Here is a 20,992-nt window from a genome sequence, read left to right as displayed (position 1 = left end):
ACTCACAGATGCATTCCAAGTGAATACCTGTGTCAGATAAGGCTGCTTACGCTCGTCCTTCCTCTTTCATTTTGTTGTTAACTAGAATGTGAAGATCTCCACATCTCAGGTGAAGCACGGAATGTAGTGAACAGCTTGGATGAAGTCAGACGATTTGGATTTTACAGATGACCTGACTCTTCTATTCCATATACAGGAGCAAATGTAAGTGAAAAGAACCAGTTTAGCAGCAGTCTGTGTGGGAGTAGGTCCTAACATCCATAATGGAAGATGCGAGAACCAACTTGATCACACTTGATCGAGAAGCCCTCGAAGTGATAGAAAGGTTTTCTTACCTGAGCAGCATCACTGATAAGTAAGTGGGACCTTATGGAGATGTGAAGGCACAGATTGACAAAGCGATGTCAGCATTTGTACAATTGAAGAATATCCGGAACTCAAAATAACTGTCTTATAACACCAACGTCATAATTTTCAATACAGACTTCAAGACAGTTCTGTTGTACGAAGTTAAATGTTGAACATCCACCACCCCCACCATCCACATATTTTGATCGGACACTATCAGGATTAACGTACTATGAAACGAAACAAATCAGCTTCCAGATGAAGAGGAAATTGGGAAAAAACATTGGACGTGGGTGGACCACGTTACAGAAATTTTCAAAATGCATGAGGAACCAAGCTCTAACTTGGAATCCTCAATGAAAAAGAAAACGTGTCAGACCAAATAACATATTCAGCCTGGAATTGTGGGTAGACATCAAAAGAATAAATAGCACTTGTGAACAACTGGAAAGGAAAGAACAAAACAGTGACTTATGCGCCCGAATGGTTTTAGTGGCCCTTTATCTGACACCAACTGGATCATATGAATGTTATTGAAATACATATGTCGACTATCCTCGTATGCATTAATCGACTTAATCCGCGTTAGTGAATAACGGAATTAAATAAACCAAATACGGGAATAGATTTTGAATATGCATTTTTCATGCACCCATTGATTTGAACAGGCAATCAGGGATACGAAATAAAGGAGGAAGAACGAGGCGAAATGATGCGCATCGGAGGTGTGTGAGCCAATGCGATTTGGTCAAGCGTTAATTAGTATTTATAGTCACACGAAAATAAGCTACAGTCATGTGATTAGTAGGACATGATATACACACACGCTCATATAAAAACAGTCAGGATTGATAAGTGAATAATTAACAAGGTCAAAACGTGACTCAAAAGGAATGGATAAATTTGCCTGTCCAGAAGCTAGGATAAATTTTTGTGGGCTTAACATAGTAACCGACACGACATGGTAACGGGTTATGTTAGTAAATAAATAATAATAGACCGCTATAGCTGCCTTTTTACTATCGTATTTCCATTTTACATTTACTAATGCTGATATACCCATCATATGTTTTATTTGTGGTCAGTAGTAGTTTAAATCAAATACAAATTAATAATAATCAGTTCACTACAGAATTCTGGGGTACTGTTAGATGAAACTATTTAAAGTATTCGGGAGAGAGTTTTAGGTTTCTTTCACAAGAATGAATACCCTGGGTTCGATCCCCGCATGCAGTTTTGTGTATGGGGATGGCTAAGGAGCCCCACTTTGGGACGAGACGACTGTTCAGTAATTTTAGGTTTTACTGTTCTATAGTCAACTTTATCCAGAAAAAATAACATTTGTTTGTTCGGACTTGTTAAATACACGCTCATATACCAAAGAAGTGATCGGAAACCTATTTCAATAGTGTCTGACTGTAGTTATTTTCGAGGAGGATCAGAATACTTTGTTCATTTGCCGATTAACTCCACTCATTAAATTACTTGAAGCATTACATTTGTTTGTAATCATGTCAGTGCATCGATAGTTTTTGAAGCATTTCTGTCCTTACCAGATTACAATGAACAGATCGAAATATGATCCTGTACTATAGTGATAGGGTATATTGTTTATTAATAGTGATACAAGGTTTGAGTGTTAGAAATTCTAAAAACCGTTCGTCAAGTATACTGAGTGCTATGAAGCGATCAAATCAACCACAAATGCTCAGTTATATATTTTCATCGATTTAGTTAACTTGATGGCATTCTATATTTTTTCTTGTCTTCTAATTCCTTCATTCTTCTTGCTTTACTTTGTTGTATTCGTTATCATAAGTCGATTATACTGGTCTTTTGTTTGTGTGACTAGCCATGTATCTCAGGCTATGCACTTTGCACAATTTCGATACGGCAACTAGATGAGGTCGATCTATAGAAGTTTATTAGAAGTACTAATTACTCTACGTTTTATACAATATCTACGTTACAAACTTTGGTCATGACCATATTCAAATTCGCACTTCAGTTTCCATTTAAAATTTATTTACTTTCATTTGTACGTTTATTTTAGACCTGTTCCCTACTGTTTTCTTAAAAATCAAAAATGAAAGTGAATGACTAAACTATTAAATTCATGTTATAATTTTATAAGTTAGATAGAAGTGAATTTTTTGTGTATTCGCATAGTAAAGCTTTATTTAGAATAGATGATATTCAGTATCAAACAGAACAAATCTCAAGTAAACAGTGACATTTACCTTTTTTATACAATTTTTCTAATTACATACTGTGGTTCTGGTTAAACTGAGAAAGGTAAGAAGAAGAGCCTAGACGAAAAGTACATTAAACTTGGAATGAAAAAGAGAGAATAGAGAACAAAATATCAATGGCAAACATGAACGCGTTCACAATTAGAACATGAAATTTATTAAAACGTTTTGGCAGATTTTAGTGAATGGTCTGCGGTTTGAAATCCAGATAAAATCGGTTTGCAGTATTATTCCCTTTTTCTAATGAAATCCTGTGAAACAACTTCAGTAACTTTCTTTCTTTCTGCGATTCAGAAGCATAAACAGTTCATCTTAGAACAGAATTCAGTAATCTTAGTTTTAATGTCTAATGAATTGTTGTTGAATCATTGTATAAGTTAACCTTTTCTAGTTTCTATCATTCGAATCGTTTTTTCTGATGTGTTATATTCACAGAGTTTACTTAAAAGCACACAGCATTACAAGGTATCTTCGAATTGATGAACTACCTTTCGAGATATGTATCATCCTTAATTCCGATATTTTCGCCACATAAGGTAATCAGTTATCTATTGGCCTAACTGGAACTAGCTATACAAATGTTCAACTTTAATTCCATACTTCAATCTCATTCGTGTAGTTTACTTTTGATATCCGGTACGCAACAATACGATTTCGTTTTCATTCATACGTGTCCAAACCAAGTTCAGATTTTTTTGTAAAAATGTTTGGTATTAGGTAGATAATTTTCACCATGGTTAGGAATCTGTATTTTCCAATTAGTGAAAAAAAACTAAGTTATTTTTAATGTCATTTCGTTATTTAGTTTTAAAAGCTTTATCAAACAAATCGGAATTTACAAAAATCTAAGTTTATCTATGGTAAATCGGTCAAACTTCTGAATAAATAATCTTGTGATGTCAAGTGAATGGACTGGTCAAGAAAAAACGGCGTGTAAATTGTTGGGTTTGATATGTGAATAAATTCTAAAAATGTGATTACAATTTTTCCGTTTTCCACATTTTATCGACAATGTTAGTTAGTCTAGATAATTCTATCCAATGTGAAGTGTTTCTGCTATAAGCTGTTCTTTGTGACTTTTAATACTTTCTGAAAGAGTTCAATATTGTTACCGTCAATCGTTTGGTCTGATATTATAGTATGTAGGCCAATGGACGAAGATTTTTCAATCTATAATATTTGGAAAAAGCGTTATATGGTGAGATGACTGGTGTAAACACGATTGTTTTTACTTTCATTACTTTCAGGGCAGTAGGGATGGAAACTATAGCATGCTCTGCTGATCTCAGTTGGCCTACTAGTCAGCTCGGTAATCTGGTCCCATTCGGAGCTAATGATACCACTGGTAAAAATGTCACATCAACAAGTAGTATAGAGCATCCAGGACGTTCTGGTGGTCCTGGTGTAGTGCCATTAAGATTAACACATTTAGTAAGAGATTTAACATTACCAGATGTGACTGGTTGTTGTTTTGAGTTACACAGTTCAGATGGTCGACGTTCATGTCTACTCCGTGCACCAGATGCTCAAGAAGCTCGAATGTGGTTTGATGCAATACACAGTAAAATGAAAATTATAAATAAATCTTATTTGGCTGAACTAAATCGTCTACTTCCCCCAACCCAAGTAAGCCATAATAGTTATTTTATCAAAATTGTTATTTACTTCACAAAATAATTGTAGATAATTATATCTTATTTCTTGTTAAAACAACTCTATTTTTATCCGTTCTACTACGGGGAGAACTCATTGAATCAGAAATAAAAAGGCTAGCTTTAATAAATACAAAATACCTGCTATAAATAAATTAAATGACTGCTTTTTTATTTTTCCAAATAGAAATTAATATGAGCTAGCTTTCAGATGATACACGGTTCAAACAACAATATAAATCTATTTGTATGTCATTTTTTATAAATTTTAGATATTGGTTATTCCCTGCTATATAATGTAAACGAAAATATTTTGCATATTGGTGGAGTTTTGTTCTCTGAGCTGGATGGTTTGGTCGTGGAGCTTTCATCGTTCTTCTGAACGACATCATCAGCACAAACTTCAGATAGAAGTGAAGTGTTTGAATTTCTCCATATGTATCTCAAACCTTGTTCTGTGCACCTCAACGTTGATTGGTTCTTATTGACCTTAAATTTGTCGTTGTTTACTTCTTTGTTTTGGTTGTGTCTCCCATTGTTTTGATTTTTGTTCTTATGTTTGTGCATGATTTTTCTGATTGGTTGATAAATTGGATTGATTTCAATATGCTTGTTAATTGCTGATTGACCTGAGTGCCAGGCTTCTAAAAATTCTCTGGTGTTTTTGGAGTTTCCTCTGTCTAAGATTTCCACATTTTTCCAATCGAATGAGTGTCCGCAGTTGTCCACGTGTATTGATATAAGTGAAGAGATATCATGCCGTTTGACTGCTAATTGATGTTCATGTAGGCGAAGGTGAAGGGGGCGTCCACTTTGTCCGATGTAGTGTTTTTCGCAGTTGGCATAATTTATCTTGTAGATGATGTTTGATTTGTTTTGCTTTGTTATTTCATCTTTTGGTTTGCATAAGATTGATTGTAGTGATTTTGTCGGTTTGTGTGCCACACCTATTCCGAAGGTTTTCAGCAGTCTCGTCGCGGTTTCTGATATTCCTTGTATATATGGTAGGGTGATCCTTTTGTTGATTTTTGTGCTTGACTTGGGTTCTAATGCTGCGTGCGGTTGGTATTTTTTGATGAAGTTGATGGGGTAGCCGTTCTTCTGAAATACATCCTTTAGGTATTTCTCTTCATTTCTTCGTGCTGCCAGTGTGCTGCAGTGTGTCCTCGCCCTCTTGAACAAATTGTGTACGCAGTTGATTTTGTGAGCTCTGGGGTTGTTGCTATTGTAGTTGTGAATTTGATCCGTATGGGTCGGTTTCCTATATACTTGAGTTTCCAGTTTTCCTGTGTCGGTCCTAGTGATCAATATATCCAAGAATGCTAGTTGGTTGTTTGACTCCTGTTCCATGGTGAACTTGATGTCATCGAAGACGTTGTTGATCAGGTTGTAAGTGTTTTCTAGTTCATTCTTTTTGACGACGATGACGAAGGTGTCGTCTACGTAGCGAATCCAAATTTTTGGTTTGATCACTGGTAATATAGCGGCTTCTAGTCTTTGCATCACTGCCTCTGCGATCAATCCTGATATTGGTAATCCCATTGGTGTCCCTTTCGTTTGTCCGCAGATTTTGTTGTTGAATTGAAAGTATGTTGTTAGGCATAAATTGATGAGTTCCTGTAGACTTTGAATTTGAAGCTTCGTGTATTTAGTGAGGTTTGTGTCGTTGTTGAGCAACAGGGATATAGTTTCTTTTGCTAATTTTGGTTCAATTGAGGTGAATAGTGCTGTCACGTCGAAGGATATCATCAGTTCGTCGTTGTTGATTTGGATGTCCTTAATTTGGTCCAGGAATTGTGTAGGGGTGTCTTCGCCAGCATGTTCTACCAACAAGTGTAAGATATAGACCTCCAATCAACTGCCCATTAGGATGGAAAATAGCTGAGCGAAGTGGAAGAAAAATGGTACACCTAATGATAACGGATGCACACTACAGAATCCGCAAATACCAACACGTCATAGAGGACCAAAAGATGAAGCTACACAGGACACTTACATCAGAACACTTGGAAATCTTGACAACAGCCATCGAGATATCATGCAAACGACACAGAAAACAAAGAAGGAACGCCTTAAAGAAAAAACTGATCAAGATCTCAAAACCACCCATGGAAGAAAACACAAACAACTGCGTGATAAATTTGTCAAAACAACCATTAACAAATACGGAAGAGCACCTACTCCAAAAAGGATTAAACTACAATACAAGCGACGCCTCAAAGCTGGAATTCTTCACAGCACTGGAGTCATCACTCAAAACCTCAGGAATCAGTGAAGAAACACAACAAGAAATAAGGCAAACTATAGTACCGCTAACTCAACGTGCGAAGGAAAACAACCAACTGACTCCACAAGAACAAAAGGCCTTAAAAGAACTCAAAAATAGAAAGGATATTGTCATAATACCAGCGGACAAGGGACGCACCACAGTAATCATGGACAAAGAAGAATACGTCAAAAAAGCCGAAGAACTACTAGAAGATAAGAGCACATACAAACTGATGGATACAAATCCCGTCAAGAAACTAGACAACTAAATCACAAAGACCTTAAACAAGCTAGTCAAAGCCGGAGAAATAACAAAATAAGAACAATCGAGAATGAAATCCAACGGACCAGTACTTCCTCGATTCTACGGTAGGCCCAAAATACACAAACCAAACATCCCACTACGTTCAATTGTAGCACTCCCCGGAACACCAACGTACAATTTGTCAAAAGAAATTTCAAGAATACTGAGACATTTAGTAGATTCAGCCAACCACTCAATCAAATCCCCTACACAATTCCTGGACCAAATTAAGGACATCCAAATCAACAACGACGAACTGATGATATCCTTCGACGTGACAGCACTATTCACCTCAATTGAACCAAAATTAGCAAAAGAAACTATATCCCTGTTGCTCAACAACGACACAAACCTCACTAAATACACGAAGCTTCAAATTCAAAGTCTACAGGAACTCATCAATTTATGCCTAACAACATACTTTCAATTCAACAACAAAATCTGCGGACAAACGAAAGGGACACCAATGGGATTACCAATATCAGGATTGATCGCAGAGGCAGTGATGCAAAGACTAAAAGCCGCTATATTACCAGTGATCAAACCAAAAATTTGGATTCGCTACGTAGACGACACCTTCGTCATCGTCAAAAAGAATGAACTAGAAAACACTTACAACCTGATCAACAACGTCTTCGATGACATCAAGTTCACCATGGAACAGGAGTCAAACAACCAACTAGCATTCTTGGATATATTGATCACTAGGACCGACACAGGAAAACTGGAAACTCAAGTATATAGGAAACCGACCCATACGGATCAAATTCACAACTACAATAGCAACAACCCCAGAGCTCACAAAATCAACTGCGTACACAATTTGTTCAAGAGGGCGAGGACACACTGCAGCACACTGGCAGCACGAAGAAATGAAGAGAAATACCTAAAGGATGTATTTCAGAAGAACGGCTACCCCATCAACTTCATCAAAAATACCAACCGCACGCAGCATTAGAACCCAAGTCAAGCACAAAAATCAACAAAAGGATCACCCTACCATATATACAAGGAATATCAGAAACCGCGACGAGACTGCTGAAAACCTTCGGAATAGGTGTGGCACACAAACCGACAAAATCACTACAATCAATCTTATGCAAACCAAAAGATGAAATAACAAAGCAAAACAAATCAAACATCATCTACAAGATAAATTATGCCAACTGCGAAAAACACTACATCGGACAAAGTGGACGCCCCTTCACCTTCGCCTACATGAACATCAATTAGCAGTCAAACGGCATGATATCTCTTCACTTATATCAATACACGTGGACAACTGCGGACACTCATTCGATTGGAAAAATGTGGAAATCTTAGACAGAGGAAACTCCAAAAACACCAGAGAATTTTTAGAAGCCTGGCACTCAGGTCAATCAGCAATTAACAAGCATATTGAAATCAATCCAATTTATCAACCAATCAGAAAAATCATGCACAAACATAAGAACAAAAATCAAAACAATGGGAGACACAACCAAAACAAAGAAGTAAACAACGACAAATTTAAGGTCAATAAGAACCAATCAACGTTGAGGTGCACAGAACAAGGTTTGAGATACATATGGAGAAATTCAAACACTTCACTTCTATCTGAAGTTTGTGCTGATGATGTCGTTCAGAAGAACGATGAAAGCTCCACGACCAAACCATCCAGCTCAGAGAACAAAACTCCACCAAAATCATCCACCTGAGCTACAAATCTTCTCCACCATCTCAAAATATTTTGCATAGTTAATGTCTGTAAACTTATTCAGAAACATAATCCAGTTTTAAGAGCTATTAGTGACTGGAGTAAAAAGTTAGACATTAGTGTATCAAACGTCCCGATTGTAAAATAAAAGTTTGAATTCTTAACAGATGATGGATTTCCCTAATATTATATAAACAATGTACTAATGAGTAACAGTGAATATTTAACACAGGTGTTGAGCTTTCATTACTAAACATAGTGCCCCTTGATGTACAATTTAACTTAGTGTTTAGGTAATCTGCTGAATTAGATAAACTCCTATTAGTACATATGATTTCTGCATAATATTGTCTTCCATTTGATAATGAACTTATATGAGCATCAATAAGCTTCATCAAATTGAAGAAACAAATTATTACAATTCTAACTACTTTAGTAATTTTTTCACAGCTACAACTCACCGCTAACAGTCCATAGAACTAATCAAATTTTGGTATTATTGAACAACTGATTAGATATCAAATCAGTTAACCTCTGTGACGGTCCCTAGTTCGGTCTCTAATTGCATTGTGGGAGCCAATTGTAAAATAGTCCTAAGTTTCCAATGATTATCTAGTTAAGATCAATCGATTATGTGAACATTTTTCTTGTTATGCTATCTCCACAATCTTCCAAGCTAACTGATAATATACCACAGAAAATCTCAGAACATTTCGTTTACTTTCGAAGGATCAGAAGCTTAACAAATCACATACTGAATATTAGGATTTCATGACATTATCTTTCCGACAAAAATGTGTAATCTTATGTCGTATTTCAGTCCAAATACTTTATTCCACGCACTTATTTATACAAGTCAAAGGCAAGCGTAGACTTCAGGCTTCTTTTCATCGGTATCTCTGGAGCACTCCTCGTATATGTTTGGACTATCAAGTGAATAATATTGAGATCAGCCACACGGTACTAGGAAAGGTTGGTAAGTCGGTTGACGGGGATTGTAATAATAATAACAATAGATGTGTCTTTAAGCCACTCAGCTTAAAGTACAGAGGTGGTATCAAGATATTTAGCATGTGTGTTCCAATCAAACAATGATAACTCATAAAATCAAAACAATAAATCAAACATGAAATAACCAGCTACTTAGTGTGTCATGTAAAGAGAACAATGAAGCATTTGACAAACATTGAGGATGTTCCTCTATTGACTATTACTAAATAATAACTAGATTATCAATTTATAATCCATTGAAATGAAGGTTAACTTATAATTTATGGAAGAACCAATCAGGTATAAGACAGCAGGTCTCGGATTTTGGCGCGAAATTCACTCATCCATCTGGCTAAATAGATTCATGGTATTATAACGGATGTCAATACGTGATGAAGACTCTAAATCTATCTCCTAACCTTAACCATCAACTGTAAATCAGAATTCGAATTCCTCACACTAAATTATAACTCTCATCCTGTCCTAGTTATCAGGTGGACACTCTTGAGGTCAGATTAGCGTCGCCCAAAGGTCGTACATAAATTATAGTCTCACCATCTAGTCTAGGCGATGGATAAGCAGAACGTTCAAATTACTATTCAAATCAGATAATGGCTAGTAGTAGAATCCACTTAGCCACTAACCAGGTAGGTGTGCCTGCAACTCCTAAAACTTATCGGAGTAATCCACTCCGGATGCTCACGTATCAGTGGAGACCAACCAATCATAAATGTTAACAACGACGGGAGAATACAAACCCTTACTGTGTCGTCATTGGAATAGTAGCATCACTCCCGACACAGTGAAATTTAAAGGTTTTATGCTTCTCAAAAGAATTTACGAAGTACACTTCAAAACTGATTAGTTGTGAAGATGAAGATCGTGTCATACCGCATATCAGATGGGATTTATCAATTGACTTGGAAATATCAGACTTATCATAAAACATTAAGGTCGTAGATTTAAATCTTTGTGTGAGTTGTTGATGGGTAGTACAGTCGAAGAGCCTCTAGCTAGAATCGAACTATTGTCCCATAGTCTCCATTTCTCAATAGTTATCTGACAAATCTCTGCTCGCCACGATATACATGTTCAAAGTAGTGTAAAACGTCGTCACAATATCGCTCGAATGAATAAATAAATGAACATTGATGGTCCCATCCTCATTACTAACAAGAATTAAGAGTAATTGTGGATTCTCAATTTCATTTGCCAATAAATGACAAAAGCACCACAGCTCACTGTTGACTATATTGTTTTGACAACTCTAAAACAGTTCCAGTTTCCTTCCCAACATTTTGCTTAAAAGTATTTTGTAATGAGAAAACCTGAACTTTGTCTAGTGTTGTGTTCTGTCTTCTATTATCTGTTCATTTGTCAGGCTTTGATTCAACTAATTCCATCTCCGAAAGTGGTCATGACTGAGTCGTTATATCAACTGGAATAAGTAGTTATATGATTAACTATATATCTCCTACAAACTATTACAAAGTGAAATGGACGCTTCTCATCAAAATACTGTTACGAAATCAATCATTGAATCAAACCGTTCATATCTGCTTCGTATCTGCAGATATTTAAATTACCGTTCGAATACACCTGTCTTATTATTTTGCTGTGAGTTTTCCAAACACAGTTGCAGTACATATGTAACAAGACGTTTGTGAAAATGGAAATCCTCCCATACTACTAATCACTGCTTTTGTAAACAGGATGGAACTGTGAATTATCTCAGCCTAGAACAAAACCTTGTAAGCTTAAAGTACAAACTAGAAATCGTTCACCATGTATTCACAGTACATATCCTTATAAGATCGGTATTAGACCTGAGACTGTCTTCTAGTTATTTTACACGTTTTAGACCAGTTTAGAAAAACATCGAAACATCTTTAATGCTTATCAATTTACGATTATCCATGGGACTTTCTTCCATTATTTAATCGCTGAATGTCACTCATAAACATCATAGCTCAGTGTGCGTGTCATTCTCTCTAACTCCACATACTGGTAATATCATTGTTTAGTAAATATCAACGAGAAAGGTGTAGAAGATTGAAAGGCCGACCAATTCTTTCAGGATGAAATTTTGTTTTCGATGTCTTAACCAAAAGAAGTACTTTTTCATGTTGTTGAGTGTTGTGTCAAAGAACTGTAAAGTTAGGTAGATCATGACACTGTTGTATAATAACAAAAATACTTTATGAGCTTGTCTAGTTGGGTTTACCAAACCATCATAAAACTCTTACTTTTGGGAGAGAATAGATTCAAAAAGATGCATGGAATATTCTTTACACACATCTTTCAAAGAAATAACAGTAATGGATTTGTACTGAATTAACGGAGTGAAGCCTATGAGGCCTTAATCAATGTCAATCGGTGATACTAATGATCACAACACTGATTTGACACTGGAAAATGACCAGCTATTCTTCGAAATAACTACCAAAGTATCAGAAACATCTAGATGGTTTATTGGCTGTCTATCGGATGAGTAGATGAAACAATGGAGTTATTTAACATGTCACTATATAAAGTGACTGTGTCATGACGGGATCTACTTTCATCTTCAGTTGCTTTAGTAAATATGATATAACAGAGTGAAATTTATAATGATATTTTACTTCCAGGCTTTATTGTTCTTAATATATCGTAAGAGAATCTTTAGACCAACAGAAAAGATAACAGGACACAGTGGGAATAACCAACCAACTGCCACCAATCTAAACTCTCATTGCGCCCTATCGTGTTTATTAAACTCTCGAAACAACTTTCCGAATATCTTTACTCTAGTTAAGCATGCAATACAAATATGTTTATAAACACTGTTTTAAAATCGTAATTAGTTGAGAATAAAGCTACCTAACAATAATAGTGCCATTAATGAATGACTAATTTATTCCGTTACTAAGTTGTTTAAGAACTATTATTTACATCCGTCAAGAAAATACAACAACAACAACAACAACAGAGAGATAATACTGCAATTAAATGGGAATTCATGAATGAACTGAATAATTACAGAGAAAATGATTAGGAAAACATACCTTAATAATCTATTAAATATGTATGTGCATACAGTTATCTTGGTCAATTTTTACTCATAAATAATTACTTGTTCGCTCTAATTGTTGAATATTCAATGCTGATTGTGATAATAATTGGCTTATATTATTATTATTATTATCTACGGAAAATGAAAATAAAGTCACAATTGCATATAATACGATTAATATTAATAATGTCAATAATTATAGCAAATAACTGTAAATTGTATTTCTGGGTGAAAAGTGTATGATTATTCAAGTTGGAATAAGCAAATGATAGAAGTGGTTAAATGCTTGGATCACTCTGATCTTGTCTCCGCCCAACTTCAGTCAGAATTTCTATGACGAAAATTAAGTCTTCCAATTAGGAAGAAGGTCAGATAGTTTGAACATGTAATATTCGAAGAAAAAATTACCATCCTATGGTGTTTTATAAAACATGTGAGTGACTTTGATGATAAGGTATTTAGAGAGTGATGAGCATACTTGAAAACTAGTCTCAAATTCTATGTAACACCAACTAATGAATGAATCATATTCTTGAACCCTTGTTATCAATGTTCACATCCTACACTATTCAGAACACGGATTCTACGAGTTCGAAAGATTGTAACGCGTAACCTCTCATAAAATTACTGGTAATAAATCATTTTTGATGTAAATTCATCTTTGATCGATTCATATTCAATAACCAAGTGATAGTAATTTCAAATATGAGAGGTACACTATTATTATTACTGTTATTATTATTATCAAACTGTCACGAGTTAATTATATTGAATCACCTTACTAAGTTGTGCTAACGTCATGAAAACTAACTAGTATCAAGTAGAACTAACTTCTATCGAGCTGTCGAACGAGAAAGGCAATACAGTGTGGACTAACCTAATGTTTAGAAGCGGTGGAATAGAGATTGAATTAGTCAAGTTTCAAGCACTATGTTACACGTCTACCAACTTTGGTTTAGGAAGTCGGCCGGTACCACTTCTCATTCATACAACGTACCTCAAAGAACGATTTATATAGTCGTAATACAAGTGATACGGGACAAACTGTGATCAGTGTAGTTGCTAAACCAGTTTGAGATATGTTTTACTTTCACATAACATTTGTAATTATCACTAAGTAACGAGAGAAGAGGGTTTCCCAAACAGATAAACTTTTATATCGTACAAGTAAAATTGAGTAGAACCGCTACAATTAAGATTCTATGCATAAACTGACAACAACTTAACAATGTGTGTCATCCTCCGTTTTAAGCCTGAATTAGATAAACTTTTAACGGTGTACAAATAAATTTGTTTAATCAGTTTATTGAAGTTTTCATATTTCCCTGATTACTGAGAATTGGGTTATGAGGAAGAGAATTTGAAATATACTTGTCATACAGGTAAAGGATTACCTTAACTAAAATGTGGTCAAACGGATGCTATCTATGATGTATACTATCTGCTTCTCATTTCAAACGTTGATATATTTTGCTATGAAGATTTCCTTAAATTTAGTTCATGAGTAAACATCTGGGAAGCAGATCGGTGACCTAAAAGTGTGACATACCTTATTCCTTTGATGTCTTTGCCAATTGAGTAATGAATAACCGGGCTATACTCATTATTAGGTTGTGATTGTGATTAGCTTTTAACTTAATTTTCTGACAATTATTCAGAAATCTATATGCGGAAATTATTTACTTGTGTAATTGTTCATTCAAAGAGTATTTGGACTTGGTAGCGAAAATTTCTACTTTTAAACAGCAAACAATTCCAAAAAATTTATAAATTTAGGGGAAACTACTTTTTATCAAAGGTTTGTGGTACTCATAAAGGAAAACATCTGAAGCTTTATGTGCATATTGGTTAGTGAGAACAACAATGACAAAAGATACAGATGCAGTTAGCAAAATCAATGACAGTCATGATGTTCATTCCTGTTATTTTCTCATGAAGAGGTTCATATCATTATTATGTAAATTTCATTCGATAGAATTATTCAAATTTATTTTTTCCTTTAATGGGTCTGCTAAGCAATTGACTGAGTAATATTATCTTACATTGACGACTTAAATAAATTAATTAATATACCATCACAAATTTTCAAAGGACTATTCAAAAATGATTATAACTCGTACAATATGTCAAATATTAAACTGCACATAATGTGGCACTGAGTTTCAGGAATTTAAAACAACTCTGTTCTTAATATGAACATATAGTACTTATCTTAGTTACTTAATATAAAGCAATACTTTTCGTAGATTTACATCACGGAATGATTTTAATTAGACAACCACTAAAGGTTAAGTATCAAACGGTTCTTTCGTCTTATTATGGGACTCCTTCAGAGTGCCCGTCCACGACTGAACCTGTGATCAACACAGAACCTTCAGGGATTGGGTAGAATGGTTAGCCTTTAGGCTGCTGAGTTGCTGTCAGATAGTTTATATTTTGAACTTCTATCAGTCCATATTAATTTGTAAGAATACGAAATTGATCACAAAAGTCGTGACTAAGTAAGTTTTATTAATTTGATTTCATACGCTTGTATGGACATAGAAAGTTTAACATATAGCATGTAATTTGTCATACGTGATTTAAGCTTCAAAAGTAGTTATCTTAAGTCTCAGATAATGAATGTATATTTGAAATTTTGAATCCCTGAACTAGACTAGCTTCCATTTCAGTATCTTCAAATACTTATAATAAAAAAAGGTGAATTTGTAAGCTATATCGTTTTTGAATTATGAACTTCTTTGTCTTAGAAGTGTTTACGGAAATCAGCCAGATTTTTTTTACGAGATAACATAGTTCTGAGTAATACGTAGAATAAAGGACAAACGTGTTATCTTATTTCAAAACTTCTCACCAGTGTACAACTATGAACCCATATGGGATTGAATACAAATTCTACTGGTTTCATATAAATCAGGACATATTTAAACCTTGACTTTGTTCAAGCAGTGAACAAATCTATTAACAAAACGGAAATTTTCACGTATTTTACTTATGAATTAAAAATCATAAAACAACCAATAAACATTAAAATCAACTTGAACTTTCATTTATCATTGCTACGATTTTTTTTCTTTCCTAAAAAAGGAACTTAAACAACTGGACTGGTTGGTGGAATTACGGTGTACTAGTTCTGATGTACCAAATAGAGTAGGTGATCATATAGATGATATAAATGGTAATATTGTAAGTGATATTCTATCAGCTGGAGATCACACGACAGCAACAGCACATTCCCAACTTATTCATACAACATGGAAACCAGTATTCGCAGCTTTATCTGATAGAGATTTACTATTGTATGATACTGCTCCTACATCTAAAGAAGAATGGGCTAATCCTGTACAAGCACATCCATTAATTGCTACACGTGTTGTTCATGTAGATTTAAGAAAATCAATTCTGAATGATTCTCATGCACAAAATGAAATTGGTCGAAGGTATCCACCTGGAGACATGGTCACATTTGTAACTAGAACAGGTGAGTATATTGCAGACGGTCGTTTCGTTATTTGATGTCAAGTATATGAATTTATTAATTCCAAGAACTGCAATAACTTCTGAGGAATTTATGGAAACCTTACATTTATTCAATTTAGTTTAGTTTGTCCATGTTCTTCTGTTGAATATTTAGGTAGCAAACACGGTGTTGAATCTCATACATTTGCCGTATCTACTCAAGAGGATTTAATGACGTGGTCTAATGCAATTATTGAAGGCGCACATATGGCTGTAGCCGGAGCTCAAGAAGTAGTTATCACTTGCAGATGGCAAAATTATGATTGTCGTTTAACATTACACTATGATACTGGATTAAAATTAATCTCTTGTCAATTTCCTATAGAATCACATTCAATAGCACAATCTTATCCACAAGGGAATATGACTAGTGGACATGTGATATGGGAGTATCCATATGAAAGGTTGAGGTCAACTGCAGATGATGGAAAGACAATCCTGTGGATCGATTTTGGACCAGATGGAGAATATGTAAGCAAATGGATAAAGACGGTTAATGAATAAGATAATACTTATTCAGTGTTTGTTTACTTTCAGCTGTTTGTTGATTTGTGGCTTATAATTAGGTGATATTAATAACAAACACTTTTTTCAGTGTGTCTATTTATTTTATCAATCCCATACAAGTATGTTCATCTTGAATAGCATTAATTGTACCATGTTTAAAACAGCTAGTCACTTTGATAAACTTTATTAGTGCAGTGTGAAGATGAGATTTATCAGAACTATGTGATGCATATTGACACAATACATTTCGAGAAGTGTGATCACACATTAAATTGTTTATTTATATAAGTTATAAAAGATGAATTTAGACAAATGATCAAGGTCATCACTGATGTGATAAAAGATTCTGTTATTCACCAAAATGTTAAACAACTTGTTAGCGTATAACTGATATCCTATTTGATTTACTAGTTTACACGGATATATGGATAGACTTACACAGAAAGAGTAATCGTGAATAATAAGCAAAGGTAGTTCTGCATCTGCCTAAATAACTGACAAAAGATTAAATTGCATTGACCTAGGCGGTAAGTACCAATTCTGTCCTATTTTTTGTCGTATAATTGGAATTTCGGTGAAATAACGGACCGATCGAGGTTAGACAATGATCTAAAAGCTGATCGGTTCGTGATTTTAATGAAATCCAACAACTTTCACAACTTTAACACTGACCATATGGTCGAAACGTCCAGAGAATCCATCTCAACTCAGCATCTATAGTGCCTACGCAAAATGATCTAGGGTCCATACTTAGGTTTATTAAAGTCTTAGTTAAACGAAAGGTCAATTCCTCCATATACACTCAAAAGAGGTTTGTGCTTACGTTAAATTTACTTTGTTATTGTGTATTTTTGCTTAATATTGAAAGCGGTGAGTTTTTATGTTCCCATTTCATCTTGTCTGGCTTATTTATGAAAAATCAAAATATCACATAGTCTTGATAAATCTCGTTTTGTCACTACACCATCAACAAATCATGCTACCTATATTACAAAATTGATTGTAGGGGTATTTAAATATACAGAAGCACACTGTTTTCACTAAAATTGTATGAAACACTAGGATTAACAACTAAGAAATATGGCAAAGAGCTTTGCACTTCTAATTATCTGGAATCAAAAAAGTTTATCTAAAGGTATATTCTGCTCTGATCATTACATAACACAACATTCAAATCGTTATAAGTTGTATATATTTTAGTAAGGAAATTGAAATGTGTGTAATTTACGTCATTAGAAAGCGAAACCGTCATTTCTGGAAACAATGGTCGATAGTCATACAATATTTTAAATTAACTGAGTTTGAAAATGTAGATGATTAGATTCCAACTCACTGGTTTTACGGTTACTAGATAGTTTAAAAGCATGCCTATATCCTGGATAAGATCACTGCCAAGGTCATTAGTGCACAGAACCGAAGAACAGCTTCCAAGTATTTATCACTGTGTTTCAAGGATTCCGTAGCTGATGTTAAATCCATGATGAAAATCATCTTTAACATAAATGAGATTTAACAAAAATGAAAATTTATCCATGTTTTAGGTTGGAGTTATTACAGAATATTTAGTTTATTAGAAGAGAACACTTGTATAAATCGATGTTACTCAAAATCTTATCTTTTTTAAATGCCGTATCATTTATACGTGATGATATAACTTCAAACAAAATATTACCTTAAACAAGATTTATTCATTAATATTAAAATAAGACCAGGACTAAATGATTCAAGTTTATTCGCTACATTTAGGACTCACTCAAAACAAAGTATATAACTCATAATTCCTATTAAAATTCCTCTATTTAGTTGTAAGTTCCTTTTTTTCAATATTTACAATAAACAGATGGGATGAAGACACTACATAAGGAAAAAAACGTTTTTTGAAAAAACAATGTTCTTTAATTCAGTGTCTATTCTCTAGAGCATAAATAAACTGATTACAATATAATAAATAACAAAAAAGAAATGACTAAAAACAGAACTGTAGTAGTAAACAAGTCAAGTTTTTATCCAAAAATTAAGAAATTAACTTCATGGACATTTATTTGTCCACGAACTAGCTAACCGATACTTCTAATTATTGGATGATATTTATATAGGGATAGTTAATCTTTTAAATAATGACACTCAGTAAATTTGTTTTTGTTTTACAGTGAATATACAATCTCATATTTATTATTACAATGGATAACTTCAATCCTATTCAATATTCAATTTTACAATTAGAGTTATGAAAACTAGATAAAGTCCCCATTTATCTAGGATAAAGTGGAAAGAACTAACGTTATAATCAGATGGATAGTTTTACATTTAGAAAGAAATCAGTCATGGAATTTTTTAAAATTGTTTTAAGTCTTCATGTAAATGAGAGTAAGCAGGCTAGCTATTGTATACTTTGAAAGCAAACAATTGTTAGTGAACAACCATAATTTTTAATACCAAAAGTTTGAAAGTAACAAAATTATTTTAATTTTGCATTCAACATGAAGTTTTAGGAAATTGTTTAAGCAGCTGGGCATTCAGTTATAACTCACTGAACAAGTGATAAAACGAGACAATTATTTCAACTTATTTCAAAAATAATTTCTTTTGGAAGATTATTGTACGACATCTGATCATTCAACAAGCGGATTGTTGATTAAAATGTAAATTACTATTGATTGGAAGTTCAAACTAAATTTGGTGAGCATAGGTGTACATCAACATCAACAGTATTCCTTGAGAAATTACATCTGTTGCATTATTTCGAATTGTTTTGTAATTAAATATGAGGTCTATTGCTAGTTTCGTGTTCCTTTTTATCTTTGGAAATAGAATCTTACAAAAATATTTCCAGAAGAGCGAAACCGAGTATTAACTTGTAATCCACTGAACGATATTGTTTTTCCTTACATATACTTCTTAACCAATGCCTTATGAGGCATACCTAATATCCAGTTTTCAATAAATTGTTTATACATATTAACAAAAGTTATAATTTGTTAATTGACAGGAATTAGATTTACTTGGATGTCCAAAGCCTGTAGTATTCATTCTACACAATATATTATCTGCCAAAGTAACGAGACGTGGATTATTTGGATAACAGAAGAAACATTTCGGGAAACATTTTATTTATTTGTCAATATAGAAACATACGCACACACTCCCATCTAGTTCTTAACAGCAATACAACGAATGGTAGTACAAGGAAAAGGACGGAAACATATGTATATTGTATAATAAAATTCTACGTATGAATACATTGGTAAATTAATATTACTAACTTCGAATAATATTTAATCTTTATTCATTTTTCAATTAAGGAATCAAAAAAAGTTATTATAGTCGTTATCATTGTGTACGATACATTCCAAATTTAAAAACATTTACTACTGACAAATCATCATTATTGTTCAAATTTGCGTCGAACAATCACTACATGGATATCTGTATAGAGAAGACGAAGTTCACTCTCCAATAAACACTTTACAAACTCTGAACCATGTGAATATCTTTTTGTTGTCTGATATTCTTTATTGCTACTTAGTTCCATTATCCCATCCCTTGTTTTCTCCTAACATTGTGTTGATTAGTTGGTTTTATTCCAATGTGAAATAAGTGTTTTATTTTCACTAGATGACTAGTAGATTCAAACAAAAAGGTTGTAATGACAAACGTAAAGAGAGCTGAAATGAAAGGAAAATATTTAGTTGACATTGGACCAGTCATTTTTATCATCGTAGTTGTTGCCGTCTTATGATTTTATTATTCTTCTGTGATACACTACCACTCGTTTTCCTTTCTCTTAATAAAGATGTATTTCTTTGACTCATATCGAATCTACAGTAAACTAAAATGTGACTGTTAACAATTATGCTGTTTTACTATTATTATTGTTAATGATTACCTACTTACTTGCTTTTTATTAGTAATTTATTCTCACTGTTCTTCTGTTTGTTCAATAACTAATCCAGTTATTGATTGAGTTTTGAAATGAAACTAAGAATGAATTGGTTTATCTTTTTCGCTTTTTGAATGTTCGTGGTTTCTGTGATCATTTTGAAAATAATGATCGTAGTGGAAGACATTCATCTGATAGTCGTATGTAGAGAATGTATCCTTTGCTGAAATCCTAAACGTAATTATATCTTACAAAGTAAAAATTTACTGATACTTCAACAAGATTTTATCTTGTTTCTCATTTCGATTGAATAACAAGGATTAAGTTTTTAGTGTTTGCACTAAGTTCAGTATATATAAGCAACAGAAATAACAGTCATTTTTTTCACACATGTTTTTAGTCGTGAACAGAATATAACTTTAATCTCTAGAAAAGCCCCTTCCTTACTTTTGGTCGCTTAACCCTTCAATGGACAAATTGAGTAACTATTTGCCATTCACAGTGTGATTACATGTTAGTGTAAC

General features: G+C 33.8%; 1 protein-coding gene across 2 annotated transcripts in view; it reads left to right on the top strand.

Annotated features, from left to right (window-relative positions):
• SNTB1_1 (Beta-1-syntrophin) overlaps window positions 1-20,992 on the top strand; it is a 40,773-nt gene extending 19,781 nt beyond the window's left edge. Inside the window, exons 6-9 of one of the 2 annotated variants that reach the window (XM_012936981.3) lie at window positions 3,848-4,226; window positions 15,650-16,043; window positions 16,197-16,552; window positions 19,578-20,992. In XM_012936981.3, the coding sequence (XP_012792435.1) occupies window positions 3,848-4,226; window positions 15,650-16,043; window positions 16,197-16,552; window positions 19,578-19,670 (1,222 nt within the window). In that variant the 3' untranslated portion in view covers window positions 19,671-20,992. Of the gene's footprint in view, window positions 1-3,847; window positions 4,227-12,822; window positions 12,996-15,649; window positions 16,044-16,196; window positions 16,553-19,577 lie in introns of those variants that run through there. The other variant, XM_051210613.1, reaches the window with a different exon arrangement.

The sequence above is a fragment of the Schistosoma haematobium genome, chromosome ZW (genome assembly GCF_000699445.3).
Source record: "Schistosoma haematobium chromosome ZW, whole genome shotgun sequence".
In the NCBI taxonomy this organism is placed as follows: Eukaryota; Metazoa; Platyhelminthes; class Trematoda; order Strigeidida; family Schistosomatidae; genus Schistosoma; species Schistosoma haematobium.
This window is presented reverse-complemented; position numbering and strand designations above follow the sequence as displayed.